The sequence below is a fragment of the Peromyscus californicus genome, unplaced genomic scaffold (assembly GCF_007827085.1).
Source record: "Peromyscus californicus insignis strain IS unplaced genomic scaffold, ASM782708v3 Scaffold_8__1_contigs__length_139910024, whole genome shotgun sequence".
NCBI lineage: Eukaryota > Metazoa > Chordata > Mammalia > Rodentia > Cricetidae > Peromyscus > Peromyscus californicus.
This window is the reverse complement of record NW_026294606.1, coordinates 106,696,766-106,723,197: the sequence shown is the minus strand read 5'-3', so window position 1 is coordinate 106,723,197 and position 26,432 is coordinate 106,696,766. Positions and strand designations below refer to the sequence as shown.

Genomic DNA, 26,432 nt, shown 5'->3' with positions numbered 1-26,432 from the left:
TTCCAAGCAAATAGACCTAAGAAGGAAGCTGTAATAGTCATTTTAATATCTGACAAAATAGACTTCAAATATAAAAGAATCAGAAGAAATAGGGAAGGACATTGCACACTCATCAAATGAAAAATTCACAAGGAAAACATCTCAGTTCTTAACATCTATACCCAAAACACAAGGGTACACAAGTTGGTAAAAGAAATACCACTATTGCTGAAATTACATAAAGACCCTCCCACACTGGAAAATCTAAAAGAAATAATTTTCTCTGTACATACTACTTACCAAAGTTAAATCAAGATCAGATAAGCAATTTAAACTGACCTACAACCCCTAGTGAAAGGCATGCAGGCATTAAAAGCCTACCAATCAAAAGAAGCTCAGGGCCACATGGTTTTAATGCAGAATTCTACCAGACTTTCAAAGAAGAATTAACGCCAATACTCAGAAAATTATTCCATAAGATAGAAACAGAAGGAACTTTATCCAATTAATTTAACAAAGTCACAGTTACTGTACTACCCAAACCACAATTTTTGTCATAAACATGGATGTAAAAATACTCAAAAAATATTTGCAAACTGAATCCAAGAACACATCAAGAAGATCATCTACCATGATCAAGTAGGCTTCAAAACCAGTTGCCCTCCTATAAGCAAAGGACAAATGGCTGAGAAAGAAGTAAGGGAAATGTCTTTCACAATAGCCTCAAATAATATAAAATCACTTGTGGTAACTCTAAGAAAATAAAAGGTTTTTATGATACAACCTTCAAGTCATTGAAGAACATATCAGAATATGGAAAAGCCATGGAAGAGGATTAACATAGTAAAAAATGTTCATCCTACCAAAAGGAATCTATAGATTGAATGCAACCCCCACCAAAATTCCAATACAATTCTTCACAATTTCCAGCTTTATATGGAAACACAAAAACCCAGGATAGCTAAAACAATCCTAAATAGTAAAAGAATTCCTGGAAGTATCACCATTCCTGATTACAAGTTGTACTACAAAGCTATAATAATAAATCAGCATGATAGTAGCACAAAAACAGACATGTTGATCAATGGAATCCCAGACATAAATCCATACAACTATGGGAACCTGATTTCTGACAAAGAAGTGAGAAGTACATATGGAAAATAGACAGCATCTTCAACAAATGATGCTGGTCAAGCTGGAGGCTGCATGTAGAAGAATGCAAATCAATCCATACTTAATAAAACTCAACGCCAAGTGCATCAAAGACCTCACCCTAAAACCAGATACACTGAAACTGATAGAAGGGAAAGTGGGGAATAGCCTTGAACTAATTGCCACAGGAAAAGACTTTCTGAACAGAACACCTTTAGCACAGGCACTAAGATCACAAGCAATAAATGGGAGCTCATGAAACTGAGAAGCTTCTGCACAGCAAAGGACAGTCATTCAGGCAATGAGGCAGCTAGCAGAATGGGATCAAATTTTATCAACTACACATCTTGGAGAAGGTTAATATCCAAAATCTATGAGGGACTCAAGAAACTAGATGTCAAGAAAACAAATGACCCAATTAAAAATGGAATACAGATCTAAGCAGAGAATTCTCAGTAGAGGAAACTTAAATGGCTGAGTGTTGTGGAATATAATTTGAAGATGTGTTACATTTGTTTATGCTGTGGAACATTTGTTTAATGATGCAAACATGTGTTGCATTCTTTTTTGTTGCATTTGTTTAACTCTGTGAAGCTGTGTTACTTTGCTTGTCTAAAACACCTGATTGGGCTAATAGAGTTGAACAGCCAATAACAAGGCAGGAGAAAGGATAGGCAGAGCCAACAGGCAGAGAGAACAAATAGGAGGAGCAATCTGGGAAGAGAAATCAGGGAGCAAGAGAAGAAGGAGGAGGACATTAGGGGGCAGCCAACCAGCCACACAGCCAAAGAATAAGAAGAAATGAAAAGACATACAGAAATAGAAAATGGATAAAGCCCAAAGGAAAAATATAGATGGGATAATTTAAGTTAATAGAAGCTGGCAAGAAACAAGCTAAGCTAAGGCCAGGCATTCATAAGAAAGAATAAGACTCCGTGTGGTTTATTTGGGAGATGGGTGGCCAGGCCCCTAAAGAGCAAAGAGTAAAAAATAACCAACTACAGTTAAGAAAAATAAGAAAAGTTCAACATTCTTAGACATCAGGGAAATGCAAATCAAAATGACTTTGAGATTCCATCTTGCACCTGTCAAAATGGCTAAGATAAAAACTCAAGTGATAGCTCACACTGGAGAGTATGTGGAGTAAGGGGAACACTACTCCTTTGCTGATGGTAACTCATATAGCCATTATGGTAACCTGAGTGGCAGTTCTTCAGAAAGATGGGAGTTGATCTACCTCAAGATCCAGTTATATCACTCTTGGGCATATACATAAAGGACACTTTAATCCTAACACAGAGGCACGTGATCAACCATGTTTATTTGTTGCTGTGTTCATTATAGCCAGAAATTAGAAACCTCCTAGATATCCCTCAACAAATGAATGGATAAAGAAAATGTAATACATTTACACAATAGAGTGTTACTCAGCCATTCCATGTTCCAGTAAGTATATGGCAACACTAACTGCATTTGTTTTTCATCACCATCATCGCTGTTCTCCTCCTCCTGGTAGATGACTTCTTCTTCTTCTTCTTCTTCTTCTTCTTCTTCTTCTTCTTCTTCTTCTTCTTCTTCTTCTTCTTCTTCTTCTTCTTCTTCTCCTTCTCCTTCTCCTTCTCCTTCTCCTCCTCCTCCTCCTCCTCCTCCTCCTCCTCCTCCTCCTTCTCCTCATCCTCCTCCTTCTTCCTCCTCCTCCTGCTCCTCTTCCTCCTCCTTCTCTTTCATTTCATCTTCCTCCCTCCTTTAATAACCCACTCACTGAAACTAGATTATTTTTATCATTTTTTACTTCTTATGTGGAGAGAAACCATAACTAAATTTTCCAGCCTTACCTGAAGCTTGCTCTGTAGCTCAGGTAGGTTTTTACTTGTGATCCCTGTCTCAGACCTCTGAGTAGAAAGGTTGCAAGCCTATGCCATCTGATCTGCATTTAGTTTATTTTCTATGATCCTGTGCATCAAACCCAGTTCATTGTACATACAGGGCAAGATCTCTACCACTGAGCTACATCCCTAACTTTACAACTTCTTTAAGTGTTTAACACATGTGCCTCATGGCTAGGCAATCCTGTTCTAAGCTTGTAAATCCAAAAGGGGAATACATGTGATCACATGAAATCATGTATGAGAATATTCACACAGCTTTTGTAAAACCCAAACCTGGGATTGAAGGCTTATGACTATAATTTAACCACTCAGGAAGCCAAGGCAGTGATATCATTACTTCAGGGTGCACTTGGGCTACATAGAGACTTTGTCCAAAAAGGAAAAGCAAATAAGCAAGTGAAACAATAAGCAAGTGAAATAAGTCGTTTTCCATAGTTAGAGTAAGTGGATAGAACGTGTCATGTGCACAGCTGGATAGCCTTCCACAATAAAAGGAAACAAAAACATTATGTAAAGTGACATAGTCAGTCACAAAACATTCTACTTCTATTGCATTGGAGACAAGCCCCAATATAGCAAGATGAAGCAATGTCTTGGTTACATTGAAACAGGATCAAAGGTAGTAAAGTACAGCAAAGATGCCTGAGGAAAGCCATTGGTGGGGGACCAAGGCTATTCTGAATCTGATGTGGTGGCAGTTGTATGCCTTGAGAATTTTCTCAGACTTACTAAACCATACACCTAAAAGAGATTGATTGCATTTAAACAATCCACAGTAGTCTGAGGGTATAGTTCACAGGCAGAGCACTTGTCTAACATGCACAAGCCCTAAGATCAATCCCTAGCCCCATAAAAACAATCCACACTCAAGCTACTAAAAAGGAGATTTTATTAAAAGTCTGAAACATTCTGACTTCCTGTTGGAAGTTTAGTGTGTATGTACAGAACTGAAAAGCAGAGGCAAGCTAGCAGTAGGAACATCAATAAATATTCTACATATAGAATGGAAACAATCTGCATGGTCATCTCACTAACTGGAGAGAACTGCCCCTAGTTCAAGTCAGCAGGGACCTAATGTGTCCTTGCAATGCCATTATACATTCTACCAGGAGAGGGCACAAGATATAGTCCTTGAGACCTCTAGCTAAAGACCTGTTTCTCACCACATAGCAAATCTGTGGGCATCTGGACCCTGGATTTCTCAATCTACAAAGCAGTGTGTTTGTTACTGTTTGTAAGTTAAGTTACTTTGATTATGATTTTTGTTTTGTTTTGGATCTTGTTATCTTGCCCTGGGCTTATGTAATCCTCCTGTCTCAGCCTCCAAACATCTGAGGCCACAGACACTAAGAGCGCAGTTTATAGTTTATTGTTTATTGGGAACAGTATTATGAACTTGTGAAGGCAATAGGGCTTTGGGAAATCAGGTTTTCTATTGGCAACTGACAAATATGAAAAAACATGAACTTGTTTAGAGACGATATGGGATTTCCTCATGGGGTGGGCATCTGCACAAGTAAGTCCTTAGGTATAAATTTCAAATGTCCATGCCCTTCTCCGTCTGTGGTTTCTCCATCTGTGGGATCCTCTGCACACACCTGCTTAGAGATCCAGAATCTCCAGTGCAACCCTCTGTCCCCTGTTCCCCACTCCTTCACCCATGCTGTGTCTGTGACAAGCAAGTCACAATGATTTGGGGTCAGGTTTGGGGTGAAGGTTACTGATATTCAGAATGACTTCAGAGTCCATGCTGTGCCTTCCAGAGGAGGGTGCAATAAAAAGGCAAAACAGATGAGGTGGCTTTGCCAGCCTGGTAAGCACAGGCTCTCCTCACCTCTGCCTGGTCAGTGCAGGTCTCCCATGACACTATCTTGACTGCCCATATGGCTCCCACCTATACCTTTTGGGTACAAATTCCTACGGGCGAGGCTCACAACTGATTCCTGTTGGGAAACTCAGTACATCCAAAAGCAGCACAAACTCAGGCCCAGGAGCTAGCTCCACTGTTCTCAACCTGTCAGTAGTAACCACTTTGGGGGAGGAGGACATCAAATGACCCTTCACATGGGTTGCATGATCAGTATCCCACATATCAGATATTTACAATATGATTCATAACACTAGTAAAAGTATATTTATGAAGCAGCTACACAAGAATTTTATGATTGGGGGTCACTACAACATGAGGATCTGTCTTAAAAGGTCACAGCATTAGGAAGAGTGAGAACCACCTGATCATGCCACTGGATCAACTTCCTGGCTTCCTGAAGACTGTGGTCTGTGGGCTTCAGCTTCTCCTCCTGTGTGTTCAGTGTGAGACTCTGGGAGGGGAAGATGGGAACAGGGTCAGAGCTGCCAACCTCTGCAGGGTCAGAGACTGAGAGGGCAGGAGGCAACAGATCAGAGAGGGAGGAGCTTATGGAGATGACAGAGAGCAGTGAGGGACAATGCATCCACTAAAGCCCACAGGGTGGCCCTGTAGAACACACAGGGTCAGTGATGCCCAAGGACACTCAGCACTGAGGAGCTGAACAGTGTGAGGGTCTCTGACAAGTGCTGAGCCTGGAGGTCAGAAGAACCAGACAGATGGTCAGGAACAGAGGGACAGATGGGACATTTCCTTTCTCTGTGTGTGGCTGTGGTCAGACTGTGGCTGCTGCTGATGACGACCCCTGGATAACAATGAAACTATTAACACCTTTATGACATATTGGGATCTTCTGACTCACCACTTAGGTCAGAGAATTACCCAGGTACCCCAAAAAGACTATGGAAAGTAACCCAGCCCAAAACTGCACTGTAACTCTCCAGCTTCACACCACACTGCTGAAATGAGAGGCCCAAGTTCTCTTCTCAATGTGTCTGACCTTGGACAAAGGTACAACTTGGCTTCAAGGGCAAAGAGAATGTGGTCTGGGCCTGCAACAATGTCTTCAGGCCCTTATCAGAAGCTGAACCAAGAGAGTACCAAGGCAGGATGTATATACAAACCTTGATGCCTCTTATCCCTAGATATTCTACTGTGAACTCTGGTGAATTTTTGCCATGCCACCAGTTAGAGTCACTCTAAGGAAGCCACACTTATTCAGCATGTGACCCTGGTCTGCAATTTGTTGTTCTAATGGTTACTCAGCATCATAGTCAAGAAGCTCTAACCTGCTCCTGCATGGCTGCTCTTCTGAACAGTCTTGGTTCAGGTACCTGGATTCTAAACCACAAACAAATATAAGAAGGCACAGAGTTTTATCGCATCCTCTTCTATGGCACCTAGTGCTGGCTCATCATCAGGGACATCAAGGTGACAGTGTCTAATACACAATCCCAAGGACTACTTAAAAGGATAGGTGTGAGCAGGGTGTGATGGAACATGTCTGACAATCCAGCACTCTTGTTGAGGTAAAGGAAATAGGAGGCTCTCCAACTGAAGTCTGGCAATCTGGCGAGAATCTTATCACACAATAAAATCCTGAGGATGTTCAGACAATGAAGGGTTATTAGAGCATGTAGGCTCATGAGGCCCCATCCCTTCCTCAGCATCTCTAGGTGAGTGATGAATACAGGAGAGTAAAGAGACATTTCCTTTAGTGATATAGCTACCAGTAAACCACCCATCCTCCTGTAAATAAACCCTCAACCAATTAGTTACTCTAACCAAACTTACTGGATCATCAATAACAATTAAAAAGACAATAAAGTACAAGAGGGACTAGTTGACAAAGAAAGGAGAAGAGGAAAGTGAGAGTAATAGGGAAATAAACATGAGCAAATGCCTTATTCAGTCTCATTCACATGTATGAAAACATTATCATGAAAACCAGTATTATGTATTATTAGTATATACTGAGAGAAACCTTAAGAGAAAAAAGAACTCCAACACAATAATGTTGGCTGTGAAGATTATCTACATTGAGGCAACATTATTTTAGTAGAATGATGTTTTTAAAAAGGAGTATTATAAGATCTTTCATTGTGCTGCAGGCCTAAACTTGCTCAGCTTTATTCCTCTGCCAGTTACAAGGCTCTAGGAACCTTGTAACTGTAGTGAACCTTGTTTACAGCACCACATTCCTGGTGGACTTCTACCCAATGCACATCTGTAACCATACTTGATCCCATTCACCAACACAGAAGAGGTTTCTTAGCATGTAACTCCGGAAGGCTCCAAAATCAGATGTATGGCTACTGTAAAGGGGAGGCTCTCTTGAGAAGACAACACCCTTGCTTGAGTTTGTCTTGTCCTCTTCTTGGGTGTCGCTCTTTAACCCTGTGGTGCAAACATGCAAACATCTGTTCTTTCAAATGCCAACTCTGAAGGAAGTAGACTGCTAAAGAGAGGAGACTCTTAAATTTGTTGAGCTGTATAAAAAATCACACATAGATCTCTAGGGATGCAGCTCTCCTGAGTCATCACTCAGACTGGGGTGACCTTTGGGTTATTCATGCTCCTGTGAACAACCTCTCACCCAGAGACCACACCATGATAAACTCACTGGTCACCCAAGAAACAGAAAAGAATGCCAGCTGTGCTCCATAGAAATAAACAAAAGCATAAAGAGGATAAATGTGTGCACATATATTTGGTTTTCACATATTGGTTATAATCTAACCCCTTCATGGGCTGGGCTCATCCACCCTCAGACTGAAAGAACATTATTCCACTAAATGCCATTTCAGGAAAAGTTGTTTTTGGAGGATCAAACATCATGGTAGTGCCAGACTCCAAGTAGGACCACTTTACCATGTTTTGTCTGTTGCTGTAACAATGTTAGGCATCAGCGGTGGATTCAGTGAGCTTCATGGTCAGAAATGCCTACCAGCAAGGCATCCCATGTAGGCAGCAAGTCACTGAGGACAGGGGGTGAGCTTTTGACCTTGGGAAGATATAGGCAAAAGCCTCTGATGCCTGTATATGGTGCTGCTCTGGCCTCATCCACATCAGTTGACACAAAAGATGTTCAGCCATGAGGACCAGAGAGGGGAAGACGTCCCAGAAACACCACACTGATTTGAGGCTTAGGTCTGCCTGATTCTACAGTGTCCAAACAAGATGCTCTGTGAGGTGAGACGCCATGGAGGTGGGAGCTTGAAAAGATGATAAACCCAGAAGGGTAAGAAGGTCCTTACTGGACACCTCCCTGAACCTTCAGGCACGGAAGGACACAAGGGCTACCTAAGGAGTACATAGTATCCAAGGCACGTTCCAGTCTGTGACAGAGAATATGTCCACCATCAACTTCACTCAAATCAGAACTTGCACAGCCTAGGTTTATTAGGGTCATTAGACGAAAATGGTGATTCTTGCATGTTCTACCCTGGACACCATGGGGTAGACAGGATATAGCACAGCCTGACTGAGGTGCTGGGAGAGGGAAGAGCAATTCCTCTGAGTGCAGGAGGATGGCTGCCTGATGCTTCCACTGCAGTCTGAAGGCATTATTGAGCTCCTCCTGCAAACAGCCCTGTGTGTGCTTACGGGGCTCATAGGACACTTTAGAATTTCAATAAGTGTATTATTTTTAAAGAGCTTCATTATTAAATGGAGCATATATAATCAAATCCATTCATTTATCTTTTTATTTTACTTTTGTTATTTTGAGCAAAGGCATGAGACATTGCAGCCATGTCCATTTCAAGTGAGAGGGTGTTTCTGTCACTCAAAACAGTTCCATCTCACCCCTTTACATTGACTATAGTCCTGAGCCATATTTCCTGTCAGCCAACTAACTGCTTTCTGGTGCTGAGGTTTGTAAAAGGACCATAACTTAGAAATTGTAAAGGTCTGTGTATACTATCATGGAAATGGAAATATTTGCCTGAGGTACAAGGGTGGTTGACCTATCTCATGGACTCTTCCACTGTGATATAAGGTAGAGTGGGGAGATTCTGATGCCTATTTTCTTTTTTTTTCTCAGAAATATGACACCTCAATGTCAGATTTATTTGTTTATATTTTGTTCATTTGTTTAATGATTCTGCAAAATGTCCTGCCTCATGAAAAAAATGAAACACACTGAAACTCAGAAAAAAACCCACAGAAGATATGCTCTTTCAGCACAAATAGTTGATATAACATCTAGGAGAGAACAAAACTAATGTCCCCACTGGCATTGTGCACCATCCAGTAAATAAAATCCACCTTGGCTGGAGGTAGAGTCTCCCTTGAGTGATCACAGTTGAAAGAGGCATCTTTGGGTAGCCCACGTGGCATGTGGAGTGGGAGGATTAGAAGACAGAACCTGGTTTGAGCTTTTATTTTTCAGGTGACCCTTACTGTGTTCTTGAATCCTCCAAGCTACTCTTGTTTATTTCTTTTTTTTTTTATAATTTTTTTAAATTTTATTTTTCTTTACTAAGAAATTCTCCACTCACTCCCCACACCATCCACAGACCCCCCCTCCTCCCTCCTCCCACCCCCAGCCCTCCCTGCCAAGCCACCCCGCATCCCCACATCCCCCAAATCGAGGTCTCCCATGGGGAGTCAGCAGAGCCCAGCCCACTGAGCCCAGGCAGGTCCAATCCCCCTCCCATTGCACCAAGGCTGTGCAAGGTGTCACACCACAGGCACCGGATTCCCAGAAGCCTGCCCATGCACCAGGGACAGATCCTGATGCCCCTGCTTGGGTGCCCCCCAAACATTTCAAGCCAAACAACCGTCTTCCGTGTCCAGAGGGCCTAGTCCAGTCCCATGAGGGCTCCACAGCCGCCAGTCCACAGTTCATGGGTTTCCACCAGTGTGGTCCATCTCTGATGCCCATTTTCATCTCCATCTTCCCTGAGATTGTCTGCACAGTGAGTGCCCTCTCACCCTGTTCTGACCCAATGACTCTCTGTTCATCTTGTGAGCTCCTGGCTCTGCCTGTGGTGTGAGGATAAGAAGGACCATAGAGGTGCCTGAAGAAGTGCAATGTTCTAGGGAACTGAGGAGGATCTCAGGGGACTCATCCATACACATCTGCCTCACAGAGGTTGAATGTTCTCTTTGGCCAACAAAATTGTACCTCATGGTCCACATTGTGTTTAGAATCATGTGAGGAGGTGGGATGGCTCCTCTCTCTCTCTCTCTCTCTCTCTCTCTCTCTCTCTCTCTCTCTCTCTCTCTCTCTCTCTCTCATTTTTCAGCGTGGGTTATTAGGAACAGTTTCATACTGGTCACAATATTCATAGTGTACACTATGAGATTTGGTGGGAGCACACACTCACTGGGAATGTTGGAAAATTTATTCTCCCTTACTGGAATAATGAGCCAGTCCCTCCCTGCATAATTCCTGTACAGTTGCTGTCCAACATGTCTCGATATGAGCAGATGGACTCAGACTCTCTGGTTACTGCCTTGGAGGCAAGAGAGAAGAGAGGATTCTGTCTTTTGTTGAATAATGGTTTTGTGAGGAAAGGGGACCGATGCATATGGAGTAAAGAGGCCTTACTATTCTGAACCAATTACCTCATCTCCATGACCTTTTGACATTAAAGTCTTGAAAACAAAATTTGGAATCAAAATGAGCTACACTAAGTGTGAAATCTCTTGAGATGGATATGAGAATCAAGGGATGAATTAATAAATGTGGGGGAAAATTAACTTTTTAGATCTAGGAAAACTCAAAGTTAGGTCTGGAATCTGATTTTATTCCCTCACCTTGAATGGCCTCAGGTCTTCAAGGTCATCCCTGAGTTTGGTGACCTGCTGATGGAGGAGGCCATGGGCCACGGCAGACCCCTGACCCTCCAACTAGAGTTCTAAGAGACCATGGCAGAATTCACATTTCTGATCCCTGCCCTGCAAGAAGCATATGTGCAGGTGTGGAGAGAGTCTCGAGGAAGGACGGGATCAGGAAGGACGGGATCAGGAAGGACAGGATCAGGAAGGACGGGATCAGGTGTGCACTGTTTTACAGCTCCAAGCTACTGTGGGGTTAGAGTTCAAGTCCTTCCACCGCAGCCTGTGCTCCCTCCTGTACTCACCCCAAGTGAGCACAGCACCAGGCATAGGTGCAGAGAGCTATGCCTTATGTTACTTCTTTGTTCATCTCTCTGTCAACCTATTTACTGTTTATTATTTATTCATATATTGATTGATTGATTTGAGACAGGGTCTCACTATGCTGGACAGACTGTCCTAAAATTAACTTCAAAACCAGCATGACCTGAAACCAAACACAGTCCTTCTGCCTAGGGGCCTGATATTAAAGGGGTGTGCAACTACTCTCTGACCCGGAAAACTGGTACCAAGTCCTTTCATTTGCTGCTTTAAACCAATAAAACATCATCATCAGTGATGATTCTTGCAGTACCCACTCTGAACACGAGTGAGTAGGAGAGAAATGAGAATAATCTTTAGCCTGGACTCTGCAGCTTGTCAGAGAGAAGAGCTCTTAATTTTGGTACAGATGAGCTGTGCCTGAAACTTCCACAGGAGCCTGAAGGCATTACTGAGCTCCTGCTGTATAAACACCTCTGTGATGTATGCACTTCTGCTGATGCACACGACGGATCTCTGAGGGGCTTTGGATGCTAAGTAGCTCTCTGCACATTGGAAAGCTTTATTGTCAGATGATTTCTATGCAATCAAATTTGCCTTTTACCAGCATATCTTGGTAAGTTGTCAGAATAAGATGAGATAAGCAACAACATGCACTTGAAGTATGAGAATAATTCTTTCACTGGAAAAATTTAGCTCATAGTCCTTTATGTTAACCATTGCCTGGTCTCTGCTCCCTGTAAACTGTTGACTGTTTTCTGGTGGAACAGTTTGGAAACTCCATAGATTTTTAAAACATCGGGGCCCTGGCCATCTATCTTAGTTAGGGTTTCTATTGCTGTGAATGGTCACTATGACCTTGGCAACTCTTATAAAGGAAAGCATTTAATTGTGGTAGCTCATGTACAGTTCAGAAGTTCAGTCCATTATCATCAAAGCAGAGAGCAGAGCAGCATATAGACAGAAATGGTGCTGGCTACATCTTGATCAGAAGACACTAGGAAGCAGACTGTAACACTGAGTGTGATTTGAGCTTATGTGAGACCTCAAAGCCTGCCTCCACAATGACACACCTCTTCTAACAAGGCCACACCTCCTAATAGTGCCACTTCTTTCTGGTGGCCTGGTTCCATTCCCTGTTAACAGCTTTCTCTGCAGGTATCCTGTGTCTCTGGCACATCCAACATATTGGAATCTCCAGGCAGTCCAGGCTTCAACTTCACAACTTCATGAAATGGCCTCTCTGGGCCTCCCTTTAGGGATACCCCTGATACATGCCTGGCCTCACAAGCTTTCCTTAGACACAGAGACAAATTCCATAGTGTAGATGTAACCATCTTATTAAATAAAAAACACAGAGCCGATTCAGAGAAGAAAGTCAAGAGGTCAGAGCTAAGAGCCTCCCCCTTCCTGCTTCAGGGATCCTCTTCAGCCAAGAGAGCTCTCCGAAAGGGGAGCTACTTCCTGTGTGTTTGTCTTTATAGTCTTTCTGTTCTGCCTTCTCATTGGTTGTAAACTCAAACACATGACTGCCTTGTCACTGCCTGTCTGTAGAGACTTCCAGGTCTTCTATGGTTGGGATTGAGATTAAAGGCGTGTGTCTCCAATGCTGGCTGTATCCTTTTACACACAGAGATCTACCTAGCTCTGTCTACCAAGTGCTGGGATTAAAGGCGTGCACCACCACCGCCACACTCTTGCTATGGCTCTAATAGCTCTGACCCCCGGGCAACTTTATTTATTAACATACAATTAAAATCACATTTCAGTACAAGTAAAATACCACCATACCACAGTCCCTTCTATCCTTAACTCCAGAACCATGGGGTTGACACTGCCAAGTTCTGCTGCTTGCTGGGGCTGGAATATGACTCCCTCCTTTAGTTACACCTTCACCAACTTTCTGTTTCCCTTCAGTGCCTAAGCTTGGCTCTTCTTGAACTTTCTCTGTAGACCAGGCTGGCCTCAAACTCACAGATCTGACAGCCTCTGCCTCCCAAGCTGGGATTAAAAGTGTGGATCACCACACCTGACTCTAAGCTCTTTGGAAATTGATTAGCTGGGTGGGATCTTGCCCTGAGGTCACCACTACCTTTATTCCATTTCTTAATCTGTTTATATCCTTGAACACGGGATTTAGCTTTATTCCATTTCTGGGTGCCCCATTTCTCAGTTTGTACATTTTGTATTTTTATTTGCTCAGCTTGCTCCATTTCATTACGGATCTTCATCAGAGTTAACACTAATAACAACACAACAGAATCTATACTAGGCTGTTTTGAGATTTCTCTGCCAATAGAATTAATCCAAAACTCTTCACTTTACTCTAAGGCAGACTCTTCGGACAAGGGTGAGAAGCAGTCGCTTTCCTCACCAAAATACCACAAGACCAGTTTCTGGGCCACATGTTAACATTCTTCTCTGAAACCTCCTGAGCAGTGTTCCCACAGTTCATCAAATCACATTCAGCACCACTGTCTTCCACGCTTCTACTGGTATGGTCCATTAAGCAGTGCTTAAAGCATTCTACTGCTCTCCTAACCCAAAGTACCAAAGTCCAAATTCCTTCAAATGAAAACATGGTCAGACTGATCACAATGTACCCCAGACCCTGGTACTAGCTTCTGTTTAAGTTAGGTTTTCTATTGCTGTGAATAGAAACCATGACCACGGCAACTCTTATAAAGGAAAATATTTAATTGTGGTGGCTCACTTATAGTCCAGAGATTCAGTCCGTTATCATCATGGGATGGAGCATGGCATCATGCAGACAGACATGGTCCTGGCTACATCTTGATCAGAAAGCAACAAAAAGTGGACTAGAACACTGAGTGTGGCTTGAGCATATATATGAGACCTCAAAACCCGCCTCCACGAAGACACACTTCCTCCACAAGGCAACACCTACTCTAATAAGGCCACATCCCCTAATAGTGCCACTTCCTTTGGGGGCCATTTTCTTTCAAACCACCACATCATCTTATCATGGAAAAAGGAATCATTTGTGGCTGTTCCTGATACTAGGTACAAGTTATTCAAGTGTGTTGCTCTTGGTTAACAGTGTCATTCCACATATGCACACAATACATTTTACCTACTCACATTCTATCTGATGCATACCTGAGTGACCAGATTTTGACTACTTTCAATCAAGCTTCTTTTTTCTTATTTTTTTATTTAAGAAATTTTTTCATTCATTTTTACATACCAACCACAGATCCCCTGACCCTTCTCCCCACAACCAGCCCTCATCCCCTCCTCCAAAAGGGTAAGAGCTGCCATGGGAAGTCAGCAAAGCCTAGTACATTCAGTTGAGGCAGGACCAAGCCCCTCCCCCCTACATCAAGGCTGAGCAAGTCATCTCACCATAGGTAATGGGCTCCAGAACGCCAGCTCATGCACCAGGGATAGATCCTGATCCTACTGCTTGGGGAACCCTAAAGCAGATCAAGCTACACAACTATCTCCCAAATGCAGAGGGTCTAGTCCAGTCCCATGCAGGTTCCACAGCTGTCAGTCTAAAGTTCATGATTTCATATGAGCTTGGTTCAGTTGTCCCTGTAGATTTCCCCATCATGATCTTGACCCATCCCCTTGCTCATATAATACTTCTTCCCTCTCTTCGACTATACTCCCAGAGCTCGGCCTGGCGCTTGGCTGTGGATCTCTGCATCTTCTTCCATCAGTTACTGGATGAAGGCTCTATGATGACAGTTAGGGTATTCACCAATCTGATTACTGAGGTAGGCCAGTTCATGTACCCTCTCCACTATTGCTAGTAGTCTAATCTGGGGTCATTCTTGTGGATTCCTGAGAATTTCCCTAGCCCCTGGTTTCTCCCTAACCACCATAATGTCTCCCTCTATCAAGATATCTCTTTCATTGCTCTCCCACTCTGTCCCTCCCACAGTTCAACGATAGTAAGAAAAAAGGGGCTGGCTAAAGAAACCCACCCTGACCCTGGAGCCCAGAACCAGAGAAAGAAACACACCCTGGATCTGGATCCTGAACCAGAGAAAGAAACACTTAACCCCCAAACCCAGAACAAAAGAAACATGTCCTGACTCTGAAACCAGTACCAAAGAAACACACTTTGTCCCTAGAATCAGAGCCAGTGAAAGAAATATACCCTGGCCTTAGAATTAGAGTAAAAAAGCTAAGAAAGGCCAGTAAAAGAAACACAGTTTGGCTCTGAAATCAGAGTCATCTCTGCCCCTAACCCACAAAACTAACCAATCTCTGAGCTGAAAAAAACTGACCAAGTCCAGGACAGAAAATCTCCCTGGAGAAACTCCACCCCAAGAGATCCTATATAAACCACCCTGCCTGTTCAGTTGTTGGCTGTTCTTTCCCTCCCTGGTAGAGGCAGCCACTCCCCTAGAGGCCTTCTTCCCAAATAAATCTCTTTCTCAAAAGAGTTGTGGGTGCAAAGGTCTTCATTTGCTGGTGCAGAGAAGATGAACCTTGCTAAGTTGTCACTTAGTGGACTGAGCAGAAGAAAAAAAAACCTTGCAGAGACATTCCCCTACGTGGGCTGAGCAAGGCAGAGCTGAAGAGAAGAACTTTGCTGAGCTGTCCTTTAGGGTACTGAGCAAGGTTGAGCAGAAAAAGTAACAACTTTTCACAGGGGCCAGAGGAGATTGCTACATTTCTGCAGGGGTTTCCCCTTTAGCATAGTGAAGCAAAAGAAGCAATATCTTGGGTGAGAGAAGAAGCAGAACTCTGCTGGGAAGCCCCCTTAAGTGGGGGCTGAGCAAAGCTCAGCTGTAATGGCTCTCCAGAAGAGGAGCTGGATTGCAATATCCTTTGGGGAGACCATCCCCCACCACACCAGGTATTGCCTGACTCCAAAAGGTCAGGATAACTTTTCCTCCAGAGCTGAGCTGTCCTAGCAGCTCCAGGTATAGCCTGACTCTCCTGAGCAGTCAGGATACCTTACCCTCCAGGACTGAGCTGTCCCATTGCAGCTCCAGCTATCAGAGTTGTCCTAGCAGCTCCAGGTATCCAGGATACCTTTCCCTCCAGAGTAGAGCTCCAGTTGCTAGAGCTGTCCTAGAAGTGCAAGGTGTCAGCTGACTCCCAAACAGTCAGGATATCTTTCCCCTAGAATTGCAACACACTTGCTTACAACCATCCCATTCCCTCATGTTATCAGCCCTCACCTCCTCCCCTCTATTGCCCCCCTCACCCCAAGTTTACCCATGGAGATCTCATCTATTTCCCCTTCCCAAGGCAATCCATGCATCCCTCTTAGATTCCTCCTTGTTACCTAGCTTTTCTGGATCTGTGGATTGTAGTCTGGTTACCCTGTGCTTTGCATCTAGTATCCACTTATGAGTGAGTACATACTGTGTTTGTCTTTCTGTTAATCCAGCTTTTATGAACATCTCAAACATAGGTTTTTTAAGAACAATATTTTCTTTTCATTTGGGCTAAGATCTGAGAGCAGAATTGCTGAATCATGTAACACATGTATGTTTAAATTTTAATGAAGGTGCCAAATTGTCTTCTTTGACTATACCATTTTGCATCTCCTCTAGACATGTCTGAGGGTGCCAGTGATCCCATATCTTTGTGACCACTTGGACTTAAAGCTCCTAATTCTGATTGTATTGGATGGGTGTGAAGGAGTGTCTCATTGCAGGTGTTTTAATGGAATTTGAGCCTCTGCTTCCCTCCTCCCACTTGCACTCATTCTCTGCTTCCTTCCATAGACATGCACCTGAGCATCATCATTCCACATATCTGTTATGGCCTTGGCAATTACCAGCAGAGGGTCTGTGAGTGAAGGTGCAGTGAATAACAAAGCACATGGATTCCACCCCCCCCCCCAGCTGTCATAGTCACAGTTCTGTTGCTCTGAAGAGACACGATGACCAACACGACTTATAATAGAAAGCGTTTAATTGGGGATTCCTTATCGTTTCAGAGGATGAGTCCATGACCATGATCCTGATGGGCAGCTTTGCAGCAGGCAGGCAGGCACAGTGCTGGAGCAGTAGCTGAAAGTTTACAACCTGATCTACTAGCAAGAGGCAGAGAGATAAACTGGGCCTTGTATGAGCTTTTGAAACCTCAATCCCCTCACCCCCAGGGACACACCTTCTCCAAACACACACCTCCTAAACAGCCCACCAACCAGGTACCAAACATTCAAATATATGAGTCTATAGAGGCCATTCTCATTCAAACCCCCACACCAGCTGAACTGAGAAAAAGTCTTATAACATGGAGAAGTAACACGAACCCATGATGTAAAAAGAAGCTTTACCTTGGTTCTTTCACCTCTCATCCCCAAAACCCATCAGTTCCTTTAGTCAAGGAATTGAGGGTAGGGAGAGCAGCTACCAGTAATGGCTGGGACCTCAGACTGGACAGCAATACATTGGAACCGCTAAGCACAACAACAGAAAGTTTTGATAGGGAAATGCATGGCTGTGTTATGCTAGGAAAAACAGAAAAGCACCAAGTTCTACAAGGAAGTTCTACAGTAATAGGTCATGGTCCATAGTGGCAGGGGAAGAAGGATCTCCCTGACTTGAGGTCAATCTGCTCTACAGAGCAAGTCCCAGAACAGCCAAGGCTATACAGAGAAACTCTGCCTGGAAAAACTAAACAAAGGAAGGAAGGAAAGAATCCTATCCCCACATCCCACAGCTGAACTCTGACACCCTGGATTCCCTTTCCCACCTACCTTAGTGAAAATGAAGTGAGAAACAACAGTGTGGTGACAGCTGCCTGGACAGAACTAACACACATGGCATCTCTCCACCTGCAAGACAGGACAAAGCCAGACCCATCAGGAACACATACACAGGGCAGGTGAGGTGAAGCATCCTCCATGAGAGGGGCAGGACAGTTGGTGTCTACACATCCTGGGAATTCCCTTTGCCAAGGCACCTGTAGGTCCGCTTTGCTTTGCACCCACTGAGGCCCCTGACCCATGCACTGGTGTGATAGATGGGACCTCCTATCTTGCTGTTTTATTTAGGGTTTCTATTGCTGTGAAGAGACACAATGACCAAGGCAACTGTTATAAAGAAGACATTTAATTGTGATAGCTCCATTACAGTTCAGAGGTTTAGTCTATTGTTATCAAGACTGTGAGCATGTTGGCTGGGAGTATGGGAGCATGCAGGCAGACATGGTGCTGGAGAATCATACATCTTGATCCAAGGGCAACAGGAAGGGAACAGTCTCACTGGGCATGGCTTGAGAATATATCAAATCTCAAAGCCTGCCTCCACAATGAAACAGTTCCTCAAGCAAGACTACACCTACTCCAATAAGACCACATCTACTCCAACAAGGCCACACCTACTCCAACAAGGCCACACCTACTCCAACAAGGCCACACCTACTCCAACAAGACCACACCTACTCCAACAAGGCCACACCTACTCCAACAAGACCACACCTACTCCAACAAGGCCACACCTACTCCAACAAGACCACACCTACTCCAACAAGACCATACCTACTCCAACAAGACCACACCTACTCCAACAAGGCCACACCTACTCCAACAAGAACACACTTACTCCAACAAGGCCACACCTTCCATAGTGCCACTCCCTTTGAAGCCCATTTTCTTTCAAATCATCTAAGTTCTAGGACCCAGGGGTGAGAATGCGCTCTGAGCTCTGGGCCAGAATGAGGTGCTTCCTCCACCCCAACTCCGTAGAAGTTCTTTGTCTGTGATGTGTAGTCTGCCATGCATTTTTTGATAAACAGTTAAAGCTTCTAACAGAACAATTTTGCCAGTCTCCTGGGTCAGAGATCAGTACCTGTAGGGAGTCTAAAGATCTTTCGCTATGGTGTGTGTCAAGGATGTGAGGTGGGAGAGGGAGGAATGCACACGTGTGTCTAGCAGAAGACATCCTTTTCCCTGGCATCATGACTGATGGCTTCTCCATGTATAGAAGTATCTTCCTGTTTTCCACAACTCCTCCTGAACAACAGTAACTCTTCTCTATGTTCCATGTGATGAATTTTCATTTAGTTTCAACTCTTGGACCTCTCTTTGTTTGTGTGTGTTCTTAAACGCCCACCAATTCAACCTGTCTTATATTTTGTCATTCTCAATAAGGCCAAAATGTCTTCAATATGCCCTTTGTTTCCCCAAAGCATTTTCTCTGTTATTAAAGAGGGTGCATCTTGTGTCATTTAGACCCTGGGGCCTCATGCCACTTCTATCTCTGACCAACTTGTCCTCTTCATTCACCAATTTACACAGGCGAAGTCCCCTTGTTCCAATCACTGCACTGAATACCAGTCATAAGGCACCATGACCTATGCATGAAGGTAGAGATTCCTGTGTTGTCTGTCCTGGACACCAGGGCACAGATGAGGGGAATGCTAAGCAGAGGCTCAGCAGCTGAGCTCATGGATACCATCCTCCATCTAAAGAATCACTCCATGCGCTTATGCACTGCTTTCTGTTGTTATAGCTTATAAATCTGCCTATGGTTTAGGAACACTGTAGCTCTTCCTGTCATGTTCAATAAGAGGAACCACTGGAGACTAGCTGCCATCCTGTGTAATGTCCTTGAGATTCCCTCCTGTCATTGCAGAGTCTCAGCTCCATTACCCCTCAGCAGCTGCAGCCTGAGTCACTTCCATGTTAAGAATCTTCTTTGGTGGGGAGAAATCATATTTCTTGACTCATTATGTAGCCCAGGCTGCAGTTATCCTTACCATCTTCCTCCATAAGCAGATGGCCACCCAATGCAACCATACTGAAGATCGGCAAAGTCCCAGCACAGGTGAGGATGGGAAGCACTTGCACACAAGGGTAGAGGAGGTAAGAAATTATGCCATTGTTTTGGAAGACAGATTAGCACAGTCTTTCTAAGTTAAACAATCACAGGCTTGTCACAAACTCTTCAGTTCATTGTTTTCACTTTCATTCAGAGGTATCCGAAGCATGTGGTCACACAAAGTTATGCTTCAAGTTAGCCATAAGGGTTTCATTAAAAAGTTTATTACATTCAAAACGTTTAGTGTGCACATCTTTCATCTCATCATTCAGAGGATGAGCCAGGAGTGTTAGAGTGTTAGTGACTACATTTCAAGACATTGTCTTAATGTAAATAAATACAGAAACCAATCCACTTGGTCTTTGAGCTCAACTTGATCTATTTTCATGAGAGGCAAGATTGTTAATGCTCATAGGACTCTGGATTCTGGACCAGCTAGTAGATGTGGGATATGAAATGCTTTTTAAATACCTAATTGGATGCAGTGAGTTTATGTGGGTTATAATGAGAGAGGAGGGGGCATGAACTGGATGGGAATTTGGGAGGAATTGTTCTAGAAAGGGGAGTAAACATGATTTAAATATGTTAACCTGTTTATGGAATTATCAAAGATGAAAATATACTTCCTGGCTCTATAGTTGAGACAGAGCACTTGTCTCACATGTATAAGACACTGGATTCAATATCATGTCTCCACTTCAGATGTTTGGGAAAATTGACACATCAGAGGTGATTGGATGTCTAAATCTCATGTCCATCTGTTAATAAGCCCTAAGTATTCACATCTATATAAGTAGCTTGTAAAACATTTGATTTGCCACAGCCCTGGTATCTTAGAAAGTTTGTGACCATAACAATTATTATCATAAGAAAACCATACCATAACAAAAATTACCATAAGAAACAAGCTCAGGTCTATGGCAGACACATGTGGCCTGACTACTTGGAAGACTAAGGCAGGTGGAATATATGAACTCAAGAGTTAAAGGTCAGCCTGTAACATGCACACACACTGCATCACAATTGCGTATATGCATAGATTGATACATGTAACATACATACATGAGTTTGTATATATCATAACCTATATGGCTATAACCAATAGGAATTTGTTCACAATTTTGAAGACTATGAATTCCAAAATTAAGGTTCCATCAGATATGCTATATATTGAGGGCTAGCTTTCTCATCCAATGATTGTTCTTTTTCATTACACTGAGCTGATGGAACAAATAATGATGCTCATGATATGAGCTTCCTAGTAGCCAGACTCTTAATATCCTCATTGTAGAATGCAGATTTGAGCTGACCTGATAATAGATGCCATAGAAACAGAGGACAAGGTCAGATACAGAATGGAAAAGGCATGCTGGTAATTGAAGTAGGCTACATCAACAATAGTAGATTTGCTGAGTCCCAGCACAAGTGTGTTTAACTTTGGAAGAAGAGGTCAGCCTGTCTTTCAACAGGACTACACCATCTTGCATCTCCTCAGGGCATGCATGTGTGAACATGCCAATGGTTCCCTGTCTTTGCCACCACTGGGTATGTGCATATGCAGTAGTATCTCCATGAAGAGAGTTCTGTAGACTTTATTCCACCTCCCTCTTCCTGCCTACAAATAAAAGGTTCCAGACCACCCCCTCCACCACACACACAGAATTTGAGAGTCTTCTTCATTATACATGTTCACTATGGTCTCCACCATCATCAATGAAGGGCCTCTGAATGATGGTGCACTGGGTGAAAGAGCACATAGGGATGTTACCTCACGTCATGCTACACAGCAGCCGAGGATTAAGAGGACACACCAGGCTTTCCTGTTAACATAAAGAAGCTACTCCCATGTCTTTGAGCTTGGAGAAATCAGGTGGAGTGGTTTCAGGTCCCAAAGCCCAGATGTTCACCAGAAAGGGAGTTGAGGACAGAGAGAACATCTACCTAAGCAGGGCCTGAACACACAGAGTATGGAGGGGAGACATTAAATCTTATTCATGGAAGGAATGATTTTTATATTCCACATTTCAAACACCAAGGAGCAAAAGAAAGACAATGCTATAATTAAGCCTTGGCTCAGTAGATGGTCAGAGAAGATTCTTTCTTTTGAGTCTAGGAAGACTGCTGCCTGATACTTTTACAGGGGACTTTATTGAGCTCCTGCTGCACACATGCATCTGTGAGGTCTCCATTTCTGCTGACATACAGGACACTTCACCAAATGGTCTTTAGACATTAAGTAGCAGTGTCATTTATTTTTATTAAGGATTTTTTTATTCAATTTACTTACCAACCACAGATCCCCATCTCTTCCCTCCTCCCATTCCTCTAGCCTTCCCCCTACCAGCCCATCCAACATTCCCTCCTCCAAAAAGATAAGGCCTCCCATAGGGAGTCAGCAGAACCCTGTACATTTAGCTGAGGCAAGTTGTAGCCCCTCCCCCCACATTAAGGCTGTGCAAGGTGTCCCACCATAGGTAGTGGGCTCCAAAAAGCCAGCTCATGCACCAGGGATGGATCCCAATCTCATTGCCAGGGGCCCATCAAGCAGATCAAGCAATACAACTGTCTCGATTATGCACAGGGTCTAGTCCAGTCCCATGGAGGCTCCACAGCTGTTGGTCTAATGTTCATGAGTTCCCACTAGTTTGGTTTGGTTGTCTCTGTAGGTTTCCCCATTATGATCTTGATGCCTCTTGCTTATAGATTCCCTCTTCTCTATCTTTGACTCCTGGAGCTCGGCCTGGTGTTTGGCTGTGGATCTCTGCATCTGCTTCCATCAATTACTGAATGAAGGCTCAGTGATGACAATTAGGGTATTCAGCAATCTGATTACTAGGGTAAGCCAGTTCAGGCACCCTATCTACTATTGCTAATAGTTTAAGCTGTGCTCATCCTTGTGGATTCCTGGGAACTTCCCTAGCACCCAGTTTCTCCTTATCCCCATGATGTCTCCCTCTATTATGCTATCTCTTTCATTACTCTCCCACTCCAACCCTGTTCCAGCTCTATCATTCCATTCCCTTATGTTCTCTTGCACCATCTTGTACCCTCTATTGCCCCCCCCATCCCCAGTGTCACTTTTTAGAATCTCTTATGTCAATGATTTCTATGCAACCAAATTTGCCTACTTTCTAGCATAGATGGGTAAATTTTGCATAAAACTATGATCTAAGAAATCACTTTCACCTAAGTATGAGTCCCCTACTTTCACTGAAGAAGTTCCCTTGAGCTCCTCTCTGTCAGTCATAGCCTGGTCTCTGCTCCAGGGCAACCACTCTCTGATGGTTCTGTTTGGAAACTTCATATAATTTAGAAACATCAGAGTCCTAGCTATCCTATCTCAGAAAAGGATTCCTATGTGACTGGTCCTGTTACTGAGTAAGAGGTCTTGAAGATTCAAGTGTGCTGTATTTGGTTAACAGTGTCATTCCATATATGCACACAACATATTTTACCCAATCCTTAGTTGATCCACACCTGAGTGAACTGATTTTGAACACTTTTATTGAGGATCTTATGAACTTTAGAGTTATAAGTTTCTGTAATTGGTGTTTTCAATTCCTTGAACTAAAGACCTAGGAGTAGAACTACTCAATCACAGGATAAATGTGTTTAGCTTTTAAAAGAACTGTCTAACTGACATCTAAAATGACCGTATCATTTTGTAATGCTCCAGTGATGTATGACAGTGCCAGTAGCTCCATGTTTTTGACAACACTTGGCTTTATGGGTCTTAAATCGAGTTATATTAAACAGGAATATAGTAGTATCTCACTGAAGGAACTTTCATGGACTTGAGCTCCTACATTCTACTCTCCCTATCTATCTATCTATCTATCTATCTATCTATCTATCTATCTATCTATCTCATCTCTTTTTTCATTCTCTCGTACTCTCCATACTCGCTCCCTGCCTCCCTCCACAGAACAGAGCATGAGTATCTTCCTCATTTCACATTTTTACTGTGGTCATGACCATCATCAACACGGGGCCTCTGAGTGATGATGCAGTGAGTAGCAGAGCACACCAGGATTTCCCTAGCTGAGCTATAAAAATGTCTGGGATTAAGAAGCACAGCAATGTCCATGATACATTGGGAATCTAGTTCCTTCATCCTGAGATTCAAGGAACTGGCTACTTCTCAGCTTGCATGGCCAGATCTTCCTTTGATTGGGAACTTGGAGTAGAAAAGACATCTTCCAAGAAAGGCTAGGACCACAGAGAGGACAAGAGTACTTTGAAAAGGTGATGTGGAATATAGGGAGCCCCTGTTGATTAGAGGAGGCAAGAAAATCTGAGCTGTGCTGTGCCAGGTAAACAGCCAGACAGACACCAAAGAGGAAGTCCCAAAGTGCAATGCTGTGAGGCTATAGACTATTATCTAGATAATAATGAAGATAATTTGGAGCCAAGGTCAATTCTCAGGTGGCAGTAAAGGCAACTGACACTGATCCCCACACCACTTCTTCTAGGAAATCAGTCTGGATGGAATATGGACTTCTGATCCTGCATCCTTTGATATATCATGTCAGCATTTTATTGTGATTCTGAAACTTCTATTTATAGACTTTTATCTCAGGTTTATCATAGGTTCTGAGACATCAGATTGACCCCAGTGTTGGAGCTAGCAAAGCCCATTAAGTGTTTGTCATATGGTTACATGTAATATTGATCAAGGGGTGGTAAGAGAACTTTCCTCCAACCCTGATGACCTAAGTTCCACTTTGGGTTCCATACGGTGGAATTAGAGGAAGGAACTTACACAGAGGATCATCCCATCACCTTCATTTGTGAGCCACGGCCTGGGAGCATTCACACACATATGTACATGAACACAGTAAGAGGGTGCCTGAACTGGCTTACCCCAATAATCAGATCGGTGAATACACTAACTGTCATCATAGAGCCTTCAGTCAGTATTTGGTGGTAGCAGATGCAGAGATCCACAGCCAAATACCAGGGAGAGCTCTGGGAGTCCAGTCAAAGAGAGAGAAGAAGGAATCTATTAGCAAGGGGCATCAAGATCTTAATGGGGAAACCTAGAGAGACAACCAAACCAAACAAGTGGGAACTCATGAACATTAAACCAACAGCTGTGGAGCCTCCGTGGGACTAGACTAGGCCCTCTGCTTAAGTGAGACAGTTGTATTGCTTGATCTGCTTGATGGGCCCCTGGCAGTGAGATTGGGATCCATCCCTGGTGTAGGAGCTGGCTTTTTGGAGCCCACTGCCTATGGTGGGACACTTACACAGCCTTGATGCAGGGGGAGGGGCTTGGCCTGATTCAACTGAATGTACCAGGTTCTGTACCTGCCCATGGGAAACCTCATCCTCTTGGAGGAGGGAATAGGGGGTGGGTGGGGCAGGGGGAAGCCTGGAGGTGCAGGAGGAAGGAAGAGAGTGAGATCTGTGGTTGGTATGTCAAATAAATAAAAAATTCCTTCATAAAAAAAGAAAATAAATTTTTCATGCAATAAAAATAAATAAATAAATAAATAGAAAGAAAGAAAAAATATGAACACAGTAAAGAAATAAACTCAAACAATTAAAAATTTGTTAAATGGATAAATGACTGTGAAGTGTATCTTGACAGAAGCTTGCCACTAAGGGAGACACCTCATGAGGATGGAGTAAACAGAGGCTATGGACTTTAAAAGAACAGAATTGCAATGTGTTTTGATCAAACGACTGTGACCTAACATGGAGGTGTCTAAGTCTAAGATCATTGTAGGGACCAGGGACCCTGGAAGCAGGTTCAGTAAACTGAGTCTCCAATTCAGAGGAGTCTTGAGGATGAAGGTTACACTCAGAGCTCCTTTACTTGCCTGTCTCTCCTGTGACATCTTGAGTAGGTACCTACTCACAGAAGCCCTCTGGCTTCTCCTGTTACAGCTTTCTGCCCAGGAGTGAGGACAGGGTTCCTAGTATCCCAGAAGAACTTCAGAATCCATGCTGTGCCTTTCCAGGGGTCAAAGAGGAAAAGGAAATAGCAGAGGTGACTTTGCACTAGCTCCCTGACACTGGCTCCTGTCACTTCTAACTAATCAGTTTTGCAACAAAGAGAACTTTGCCCCACCACACCCAGTTCCCACCTACATCCTTTTGATTTAAATTCCTGCCTGGGCAAGGCCCACATATTCTGCTTCCTGTTGGTGAAACGTGATTGTCCTATGTAGCAGCACAGACTCGGGATGAGAGCTGTCATGCCACTGAATCAACATCATAGCTGGCTGAATACTGTGATCTTTGGGCTCCTGCTTCTCCTCCTCCATGTGCAGGGTGAGGCTCACTAAACTGGCAATGGGGAATGACTAGAGTCAGAGCTGTCAAAATCTGCATGTCAGAGCCTGAGCTTGTGGGAGGAATGGCCCAGGGAACATGGGTGAGGGTGGGGTGATGGATGTGTGGGTAACAGGTGCCTCCCAATCTCCTAACCAAAGCCCACTGATTTTTGTGGGCCCACACAGATCATCAGAGATGTCTAAGATCACTCCATACTGAGGAGAGAGTTCAGTGTAAGGAGCTCTGGAGAGTGCTAGACAATTCTAAGGAAGGTGATCAGAAGATATTTTTCCTCCTTAGTATATGGCTATAACTGTAACTTCTACTGACCCTTGGATAAGAATGACAATAATCATAAATTCATGTGGCCAAATGGCTCAGAGCATGTGATCTCTT

At 43.5% G+C, this 26,432-nt stretch overlaps 1 protein-coding gene across 3 annotated transcripts in view; it reads left to right on the top strand.

The window, feature by feature from the left end:
• The window catches only part of LOC128104186 (acylcarnitine hydrolase-like), a 145,024-nt gene that overhangs the window by 112,008 nt on the left and 6,584 nt on the right, over positions 1 to 26,432 (top strand). For 2 of the 3 annotated variants that reach the window (XM_052728982.1, XM_052728980.1), the window contains exon 1: positions 25,958 to 26,033. The exons of the other annotated variant lie outside the window; for it this stretch is intronic. In XM_052728982.1, coding sequence (XP_052584942.1) covers positions 25,958 to 26,033 — 76 coding nt within the window. Of the gene's footprint in view, positions 1 to 25,957; positions 26,034 to 26,432 lie in introns of those variants that run through there. 3 annotated transcript variants of the gene reach the window in all.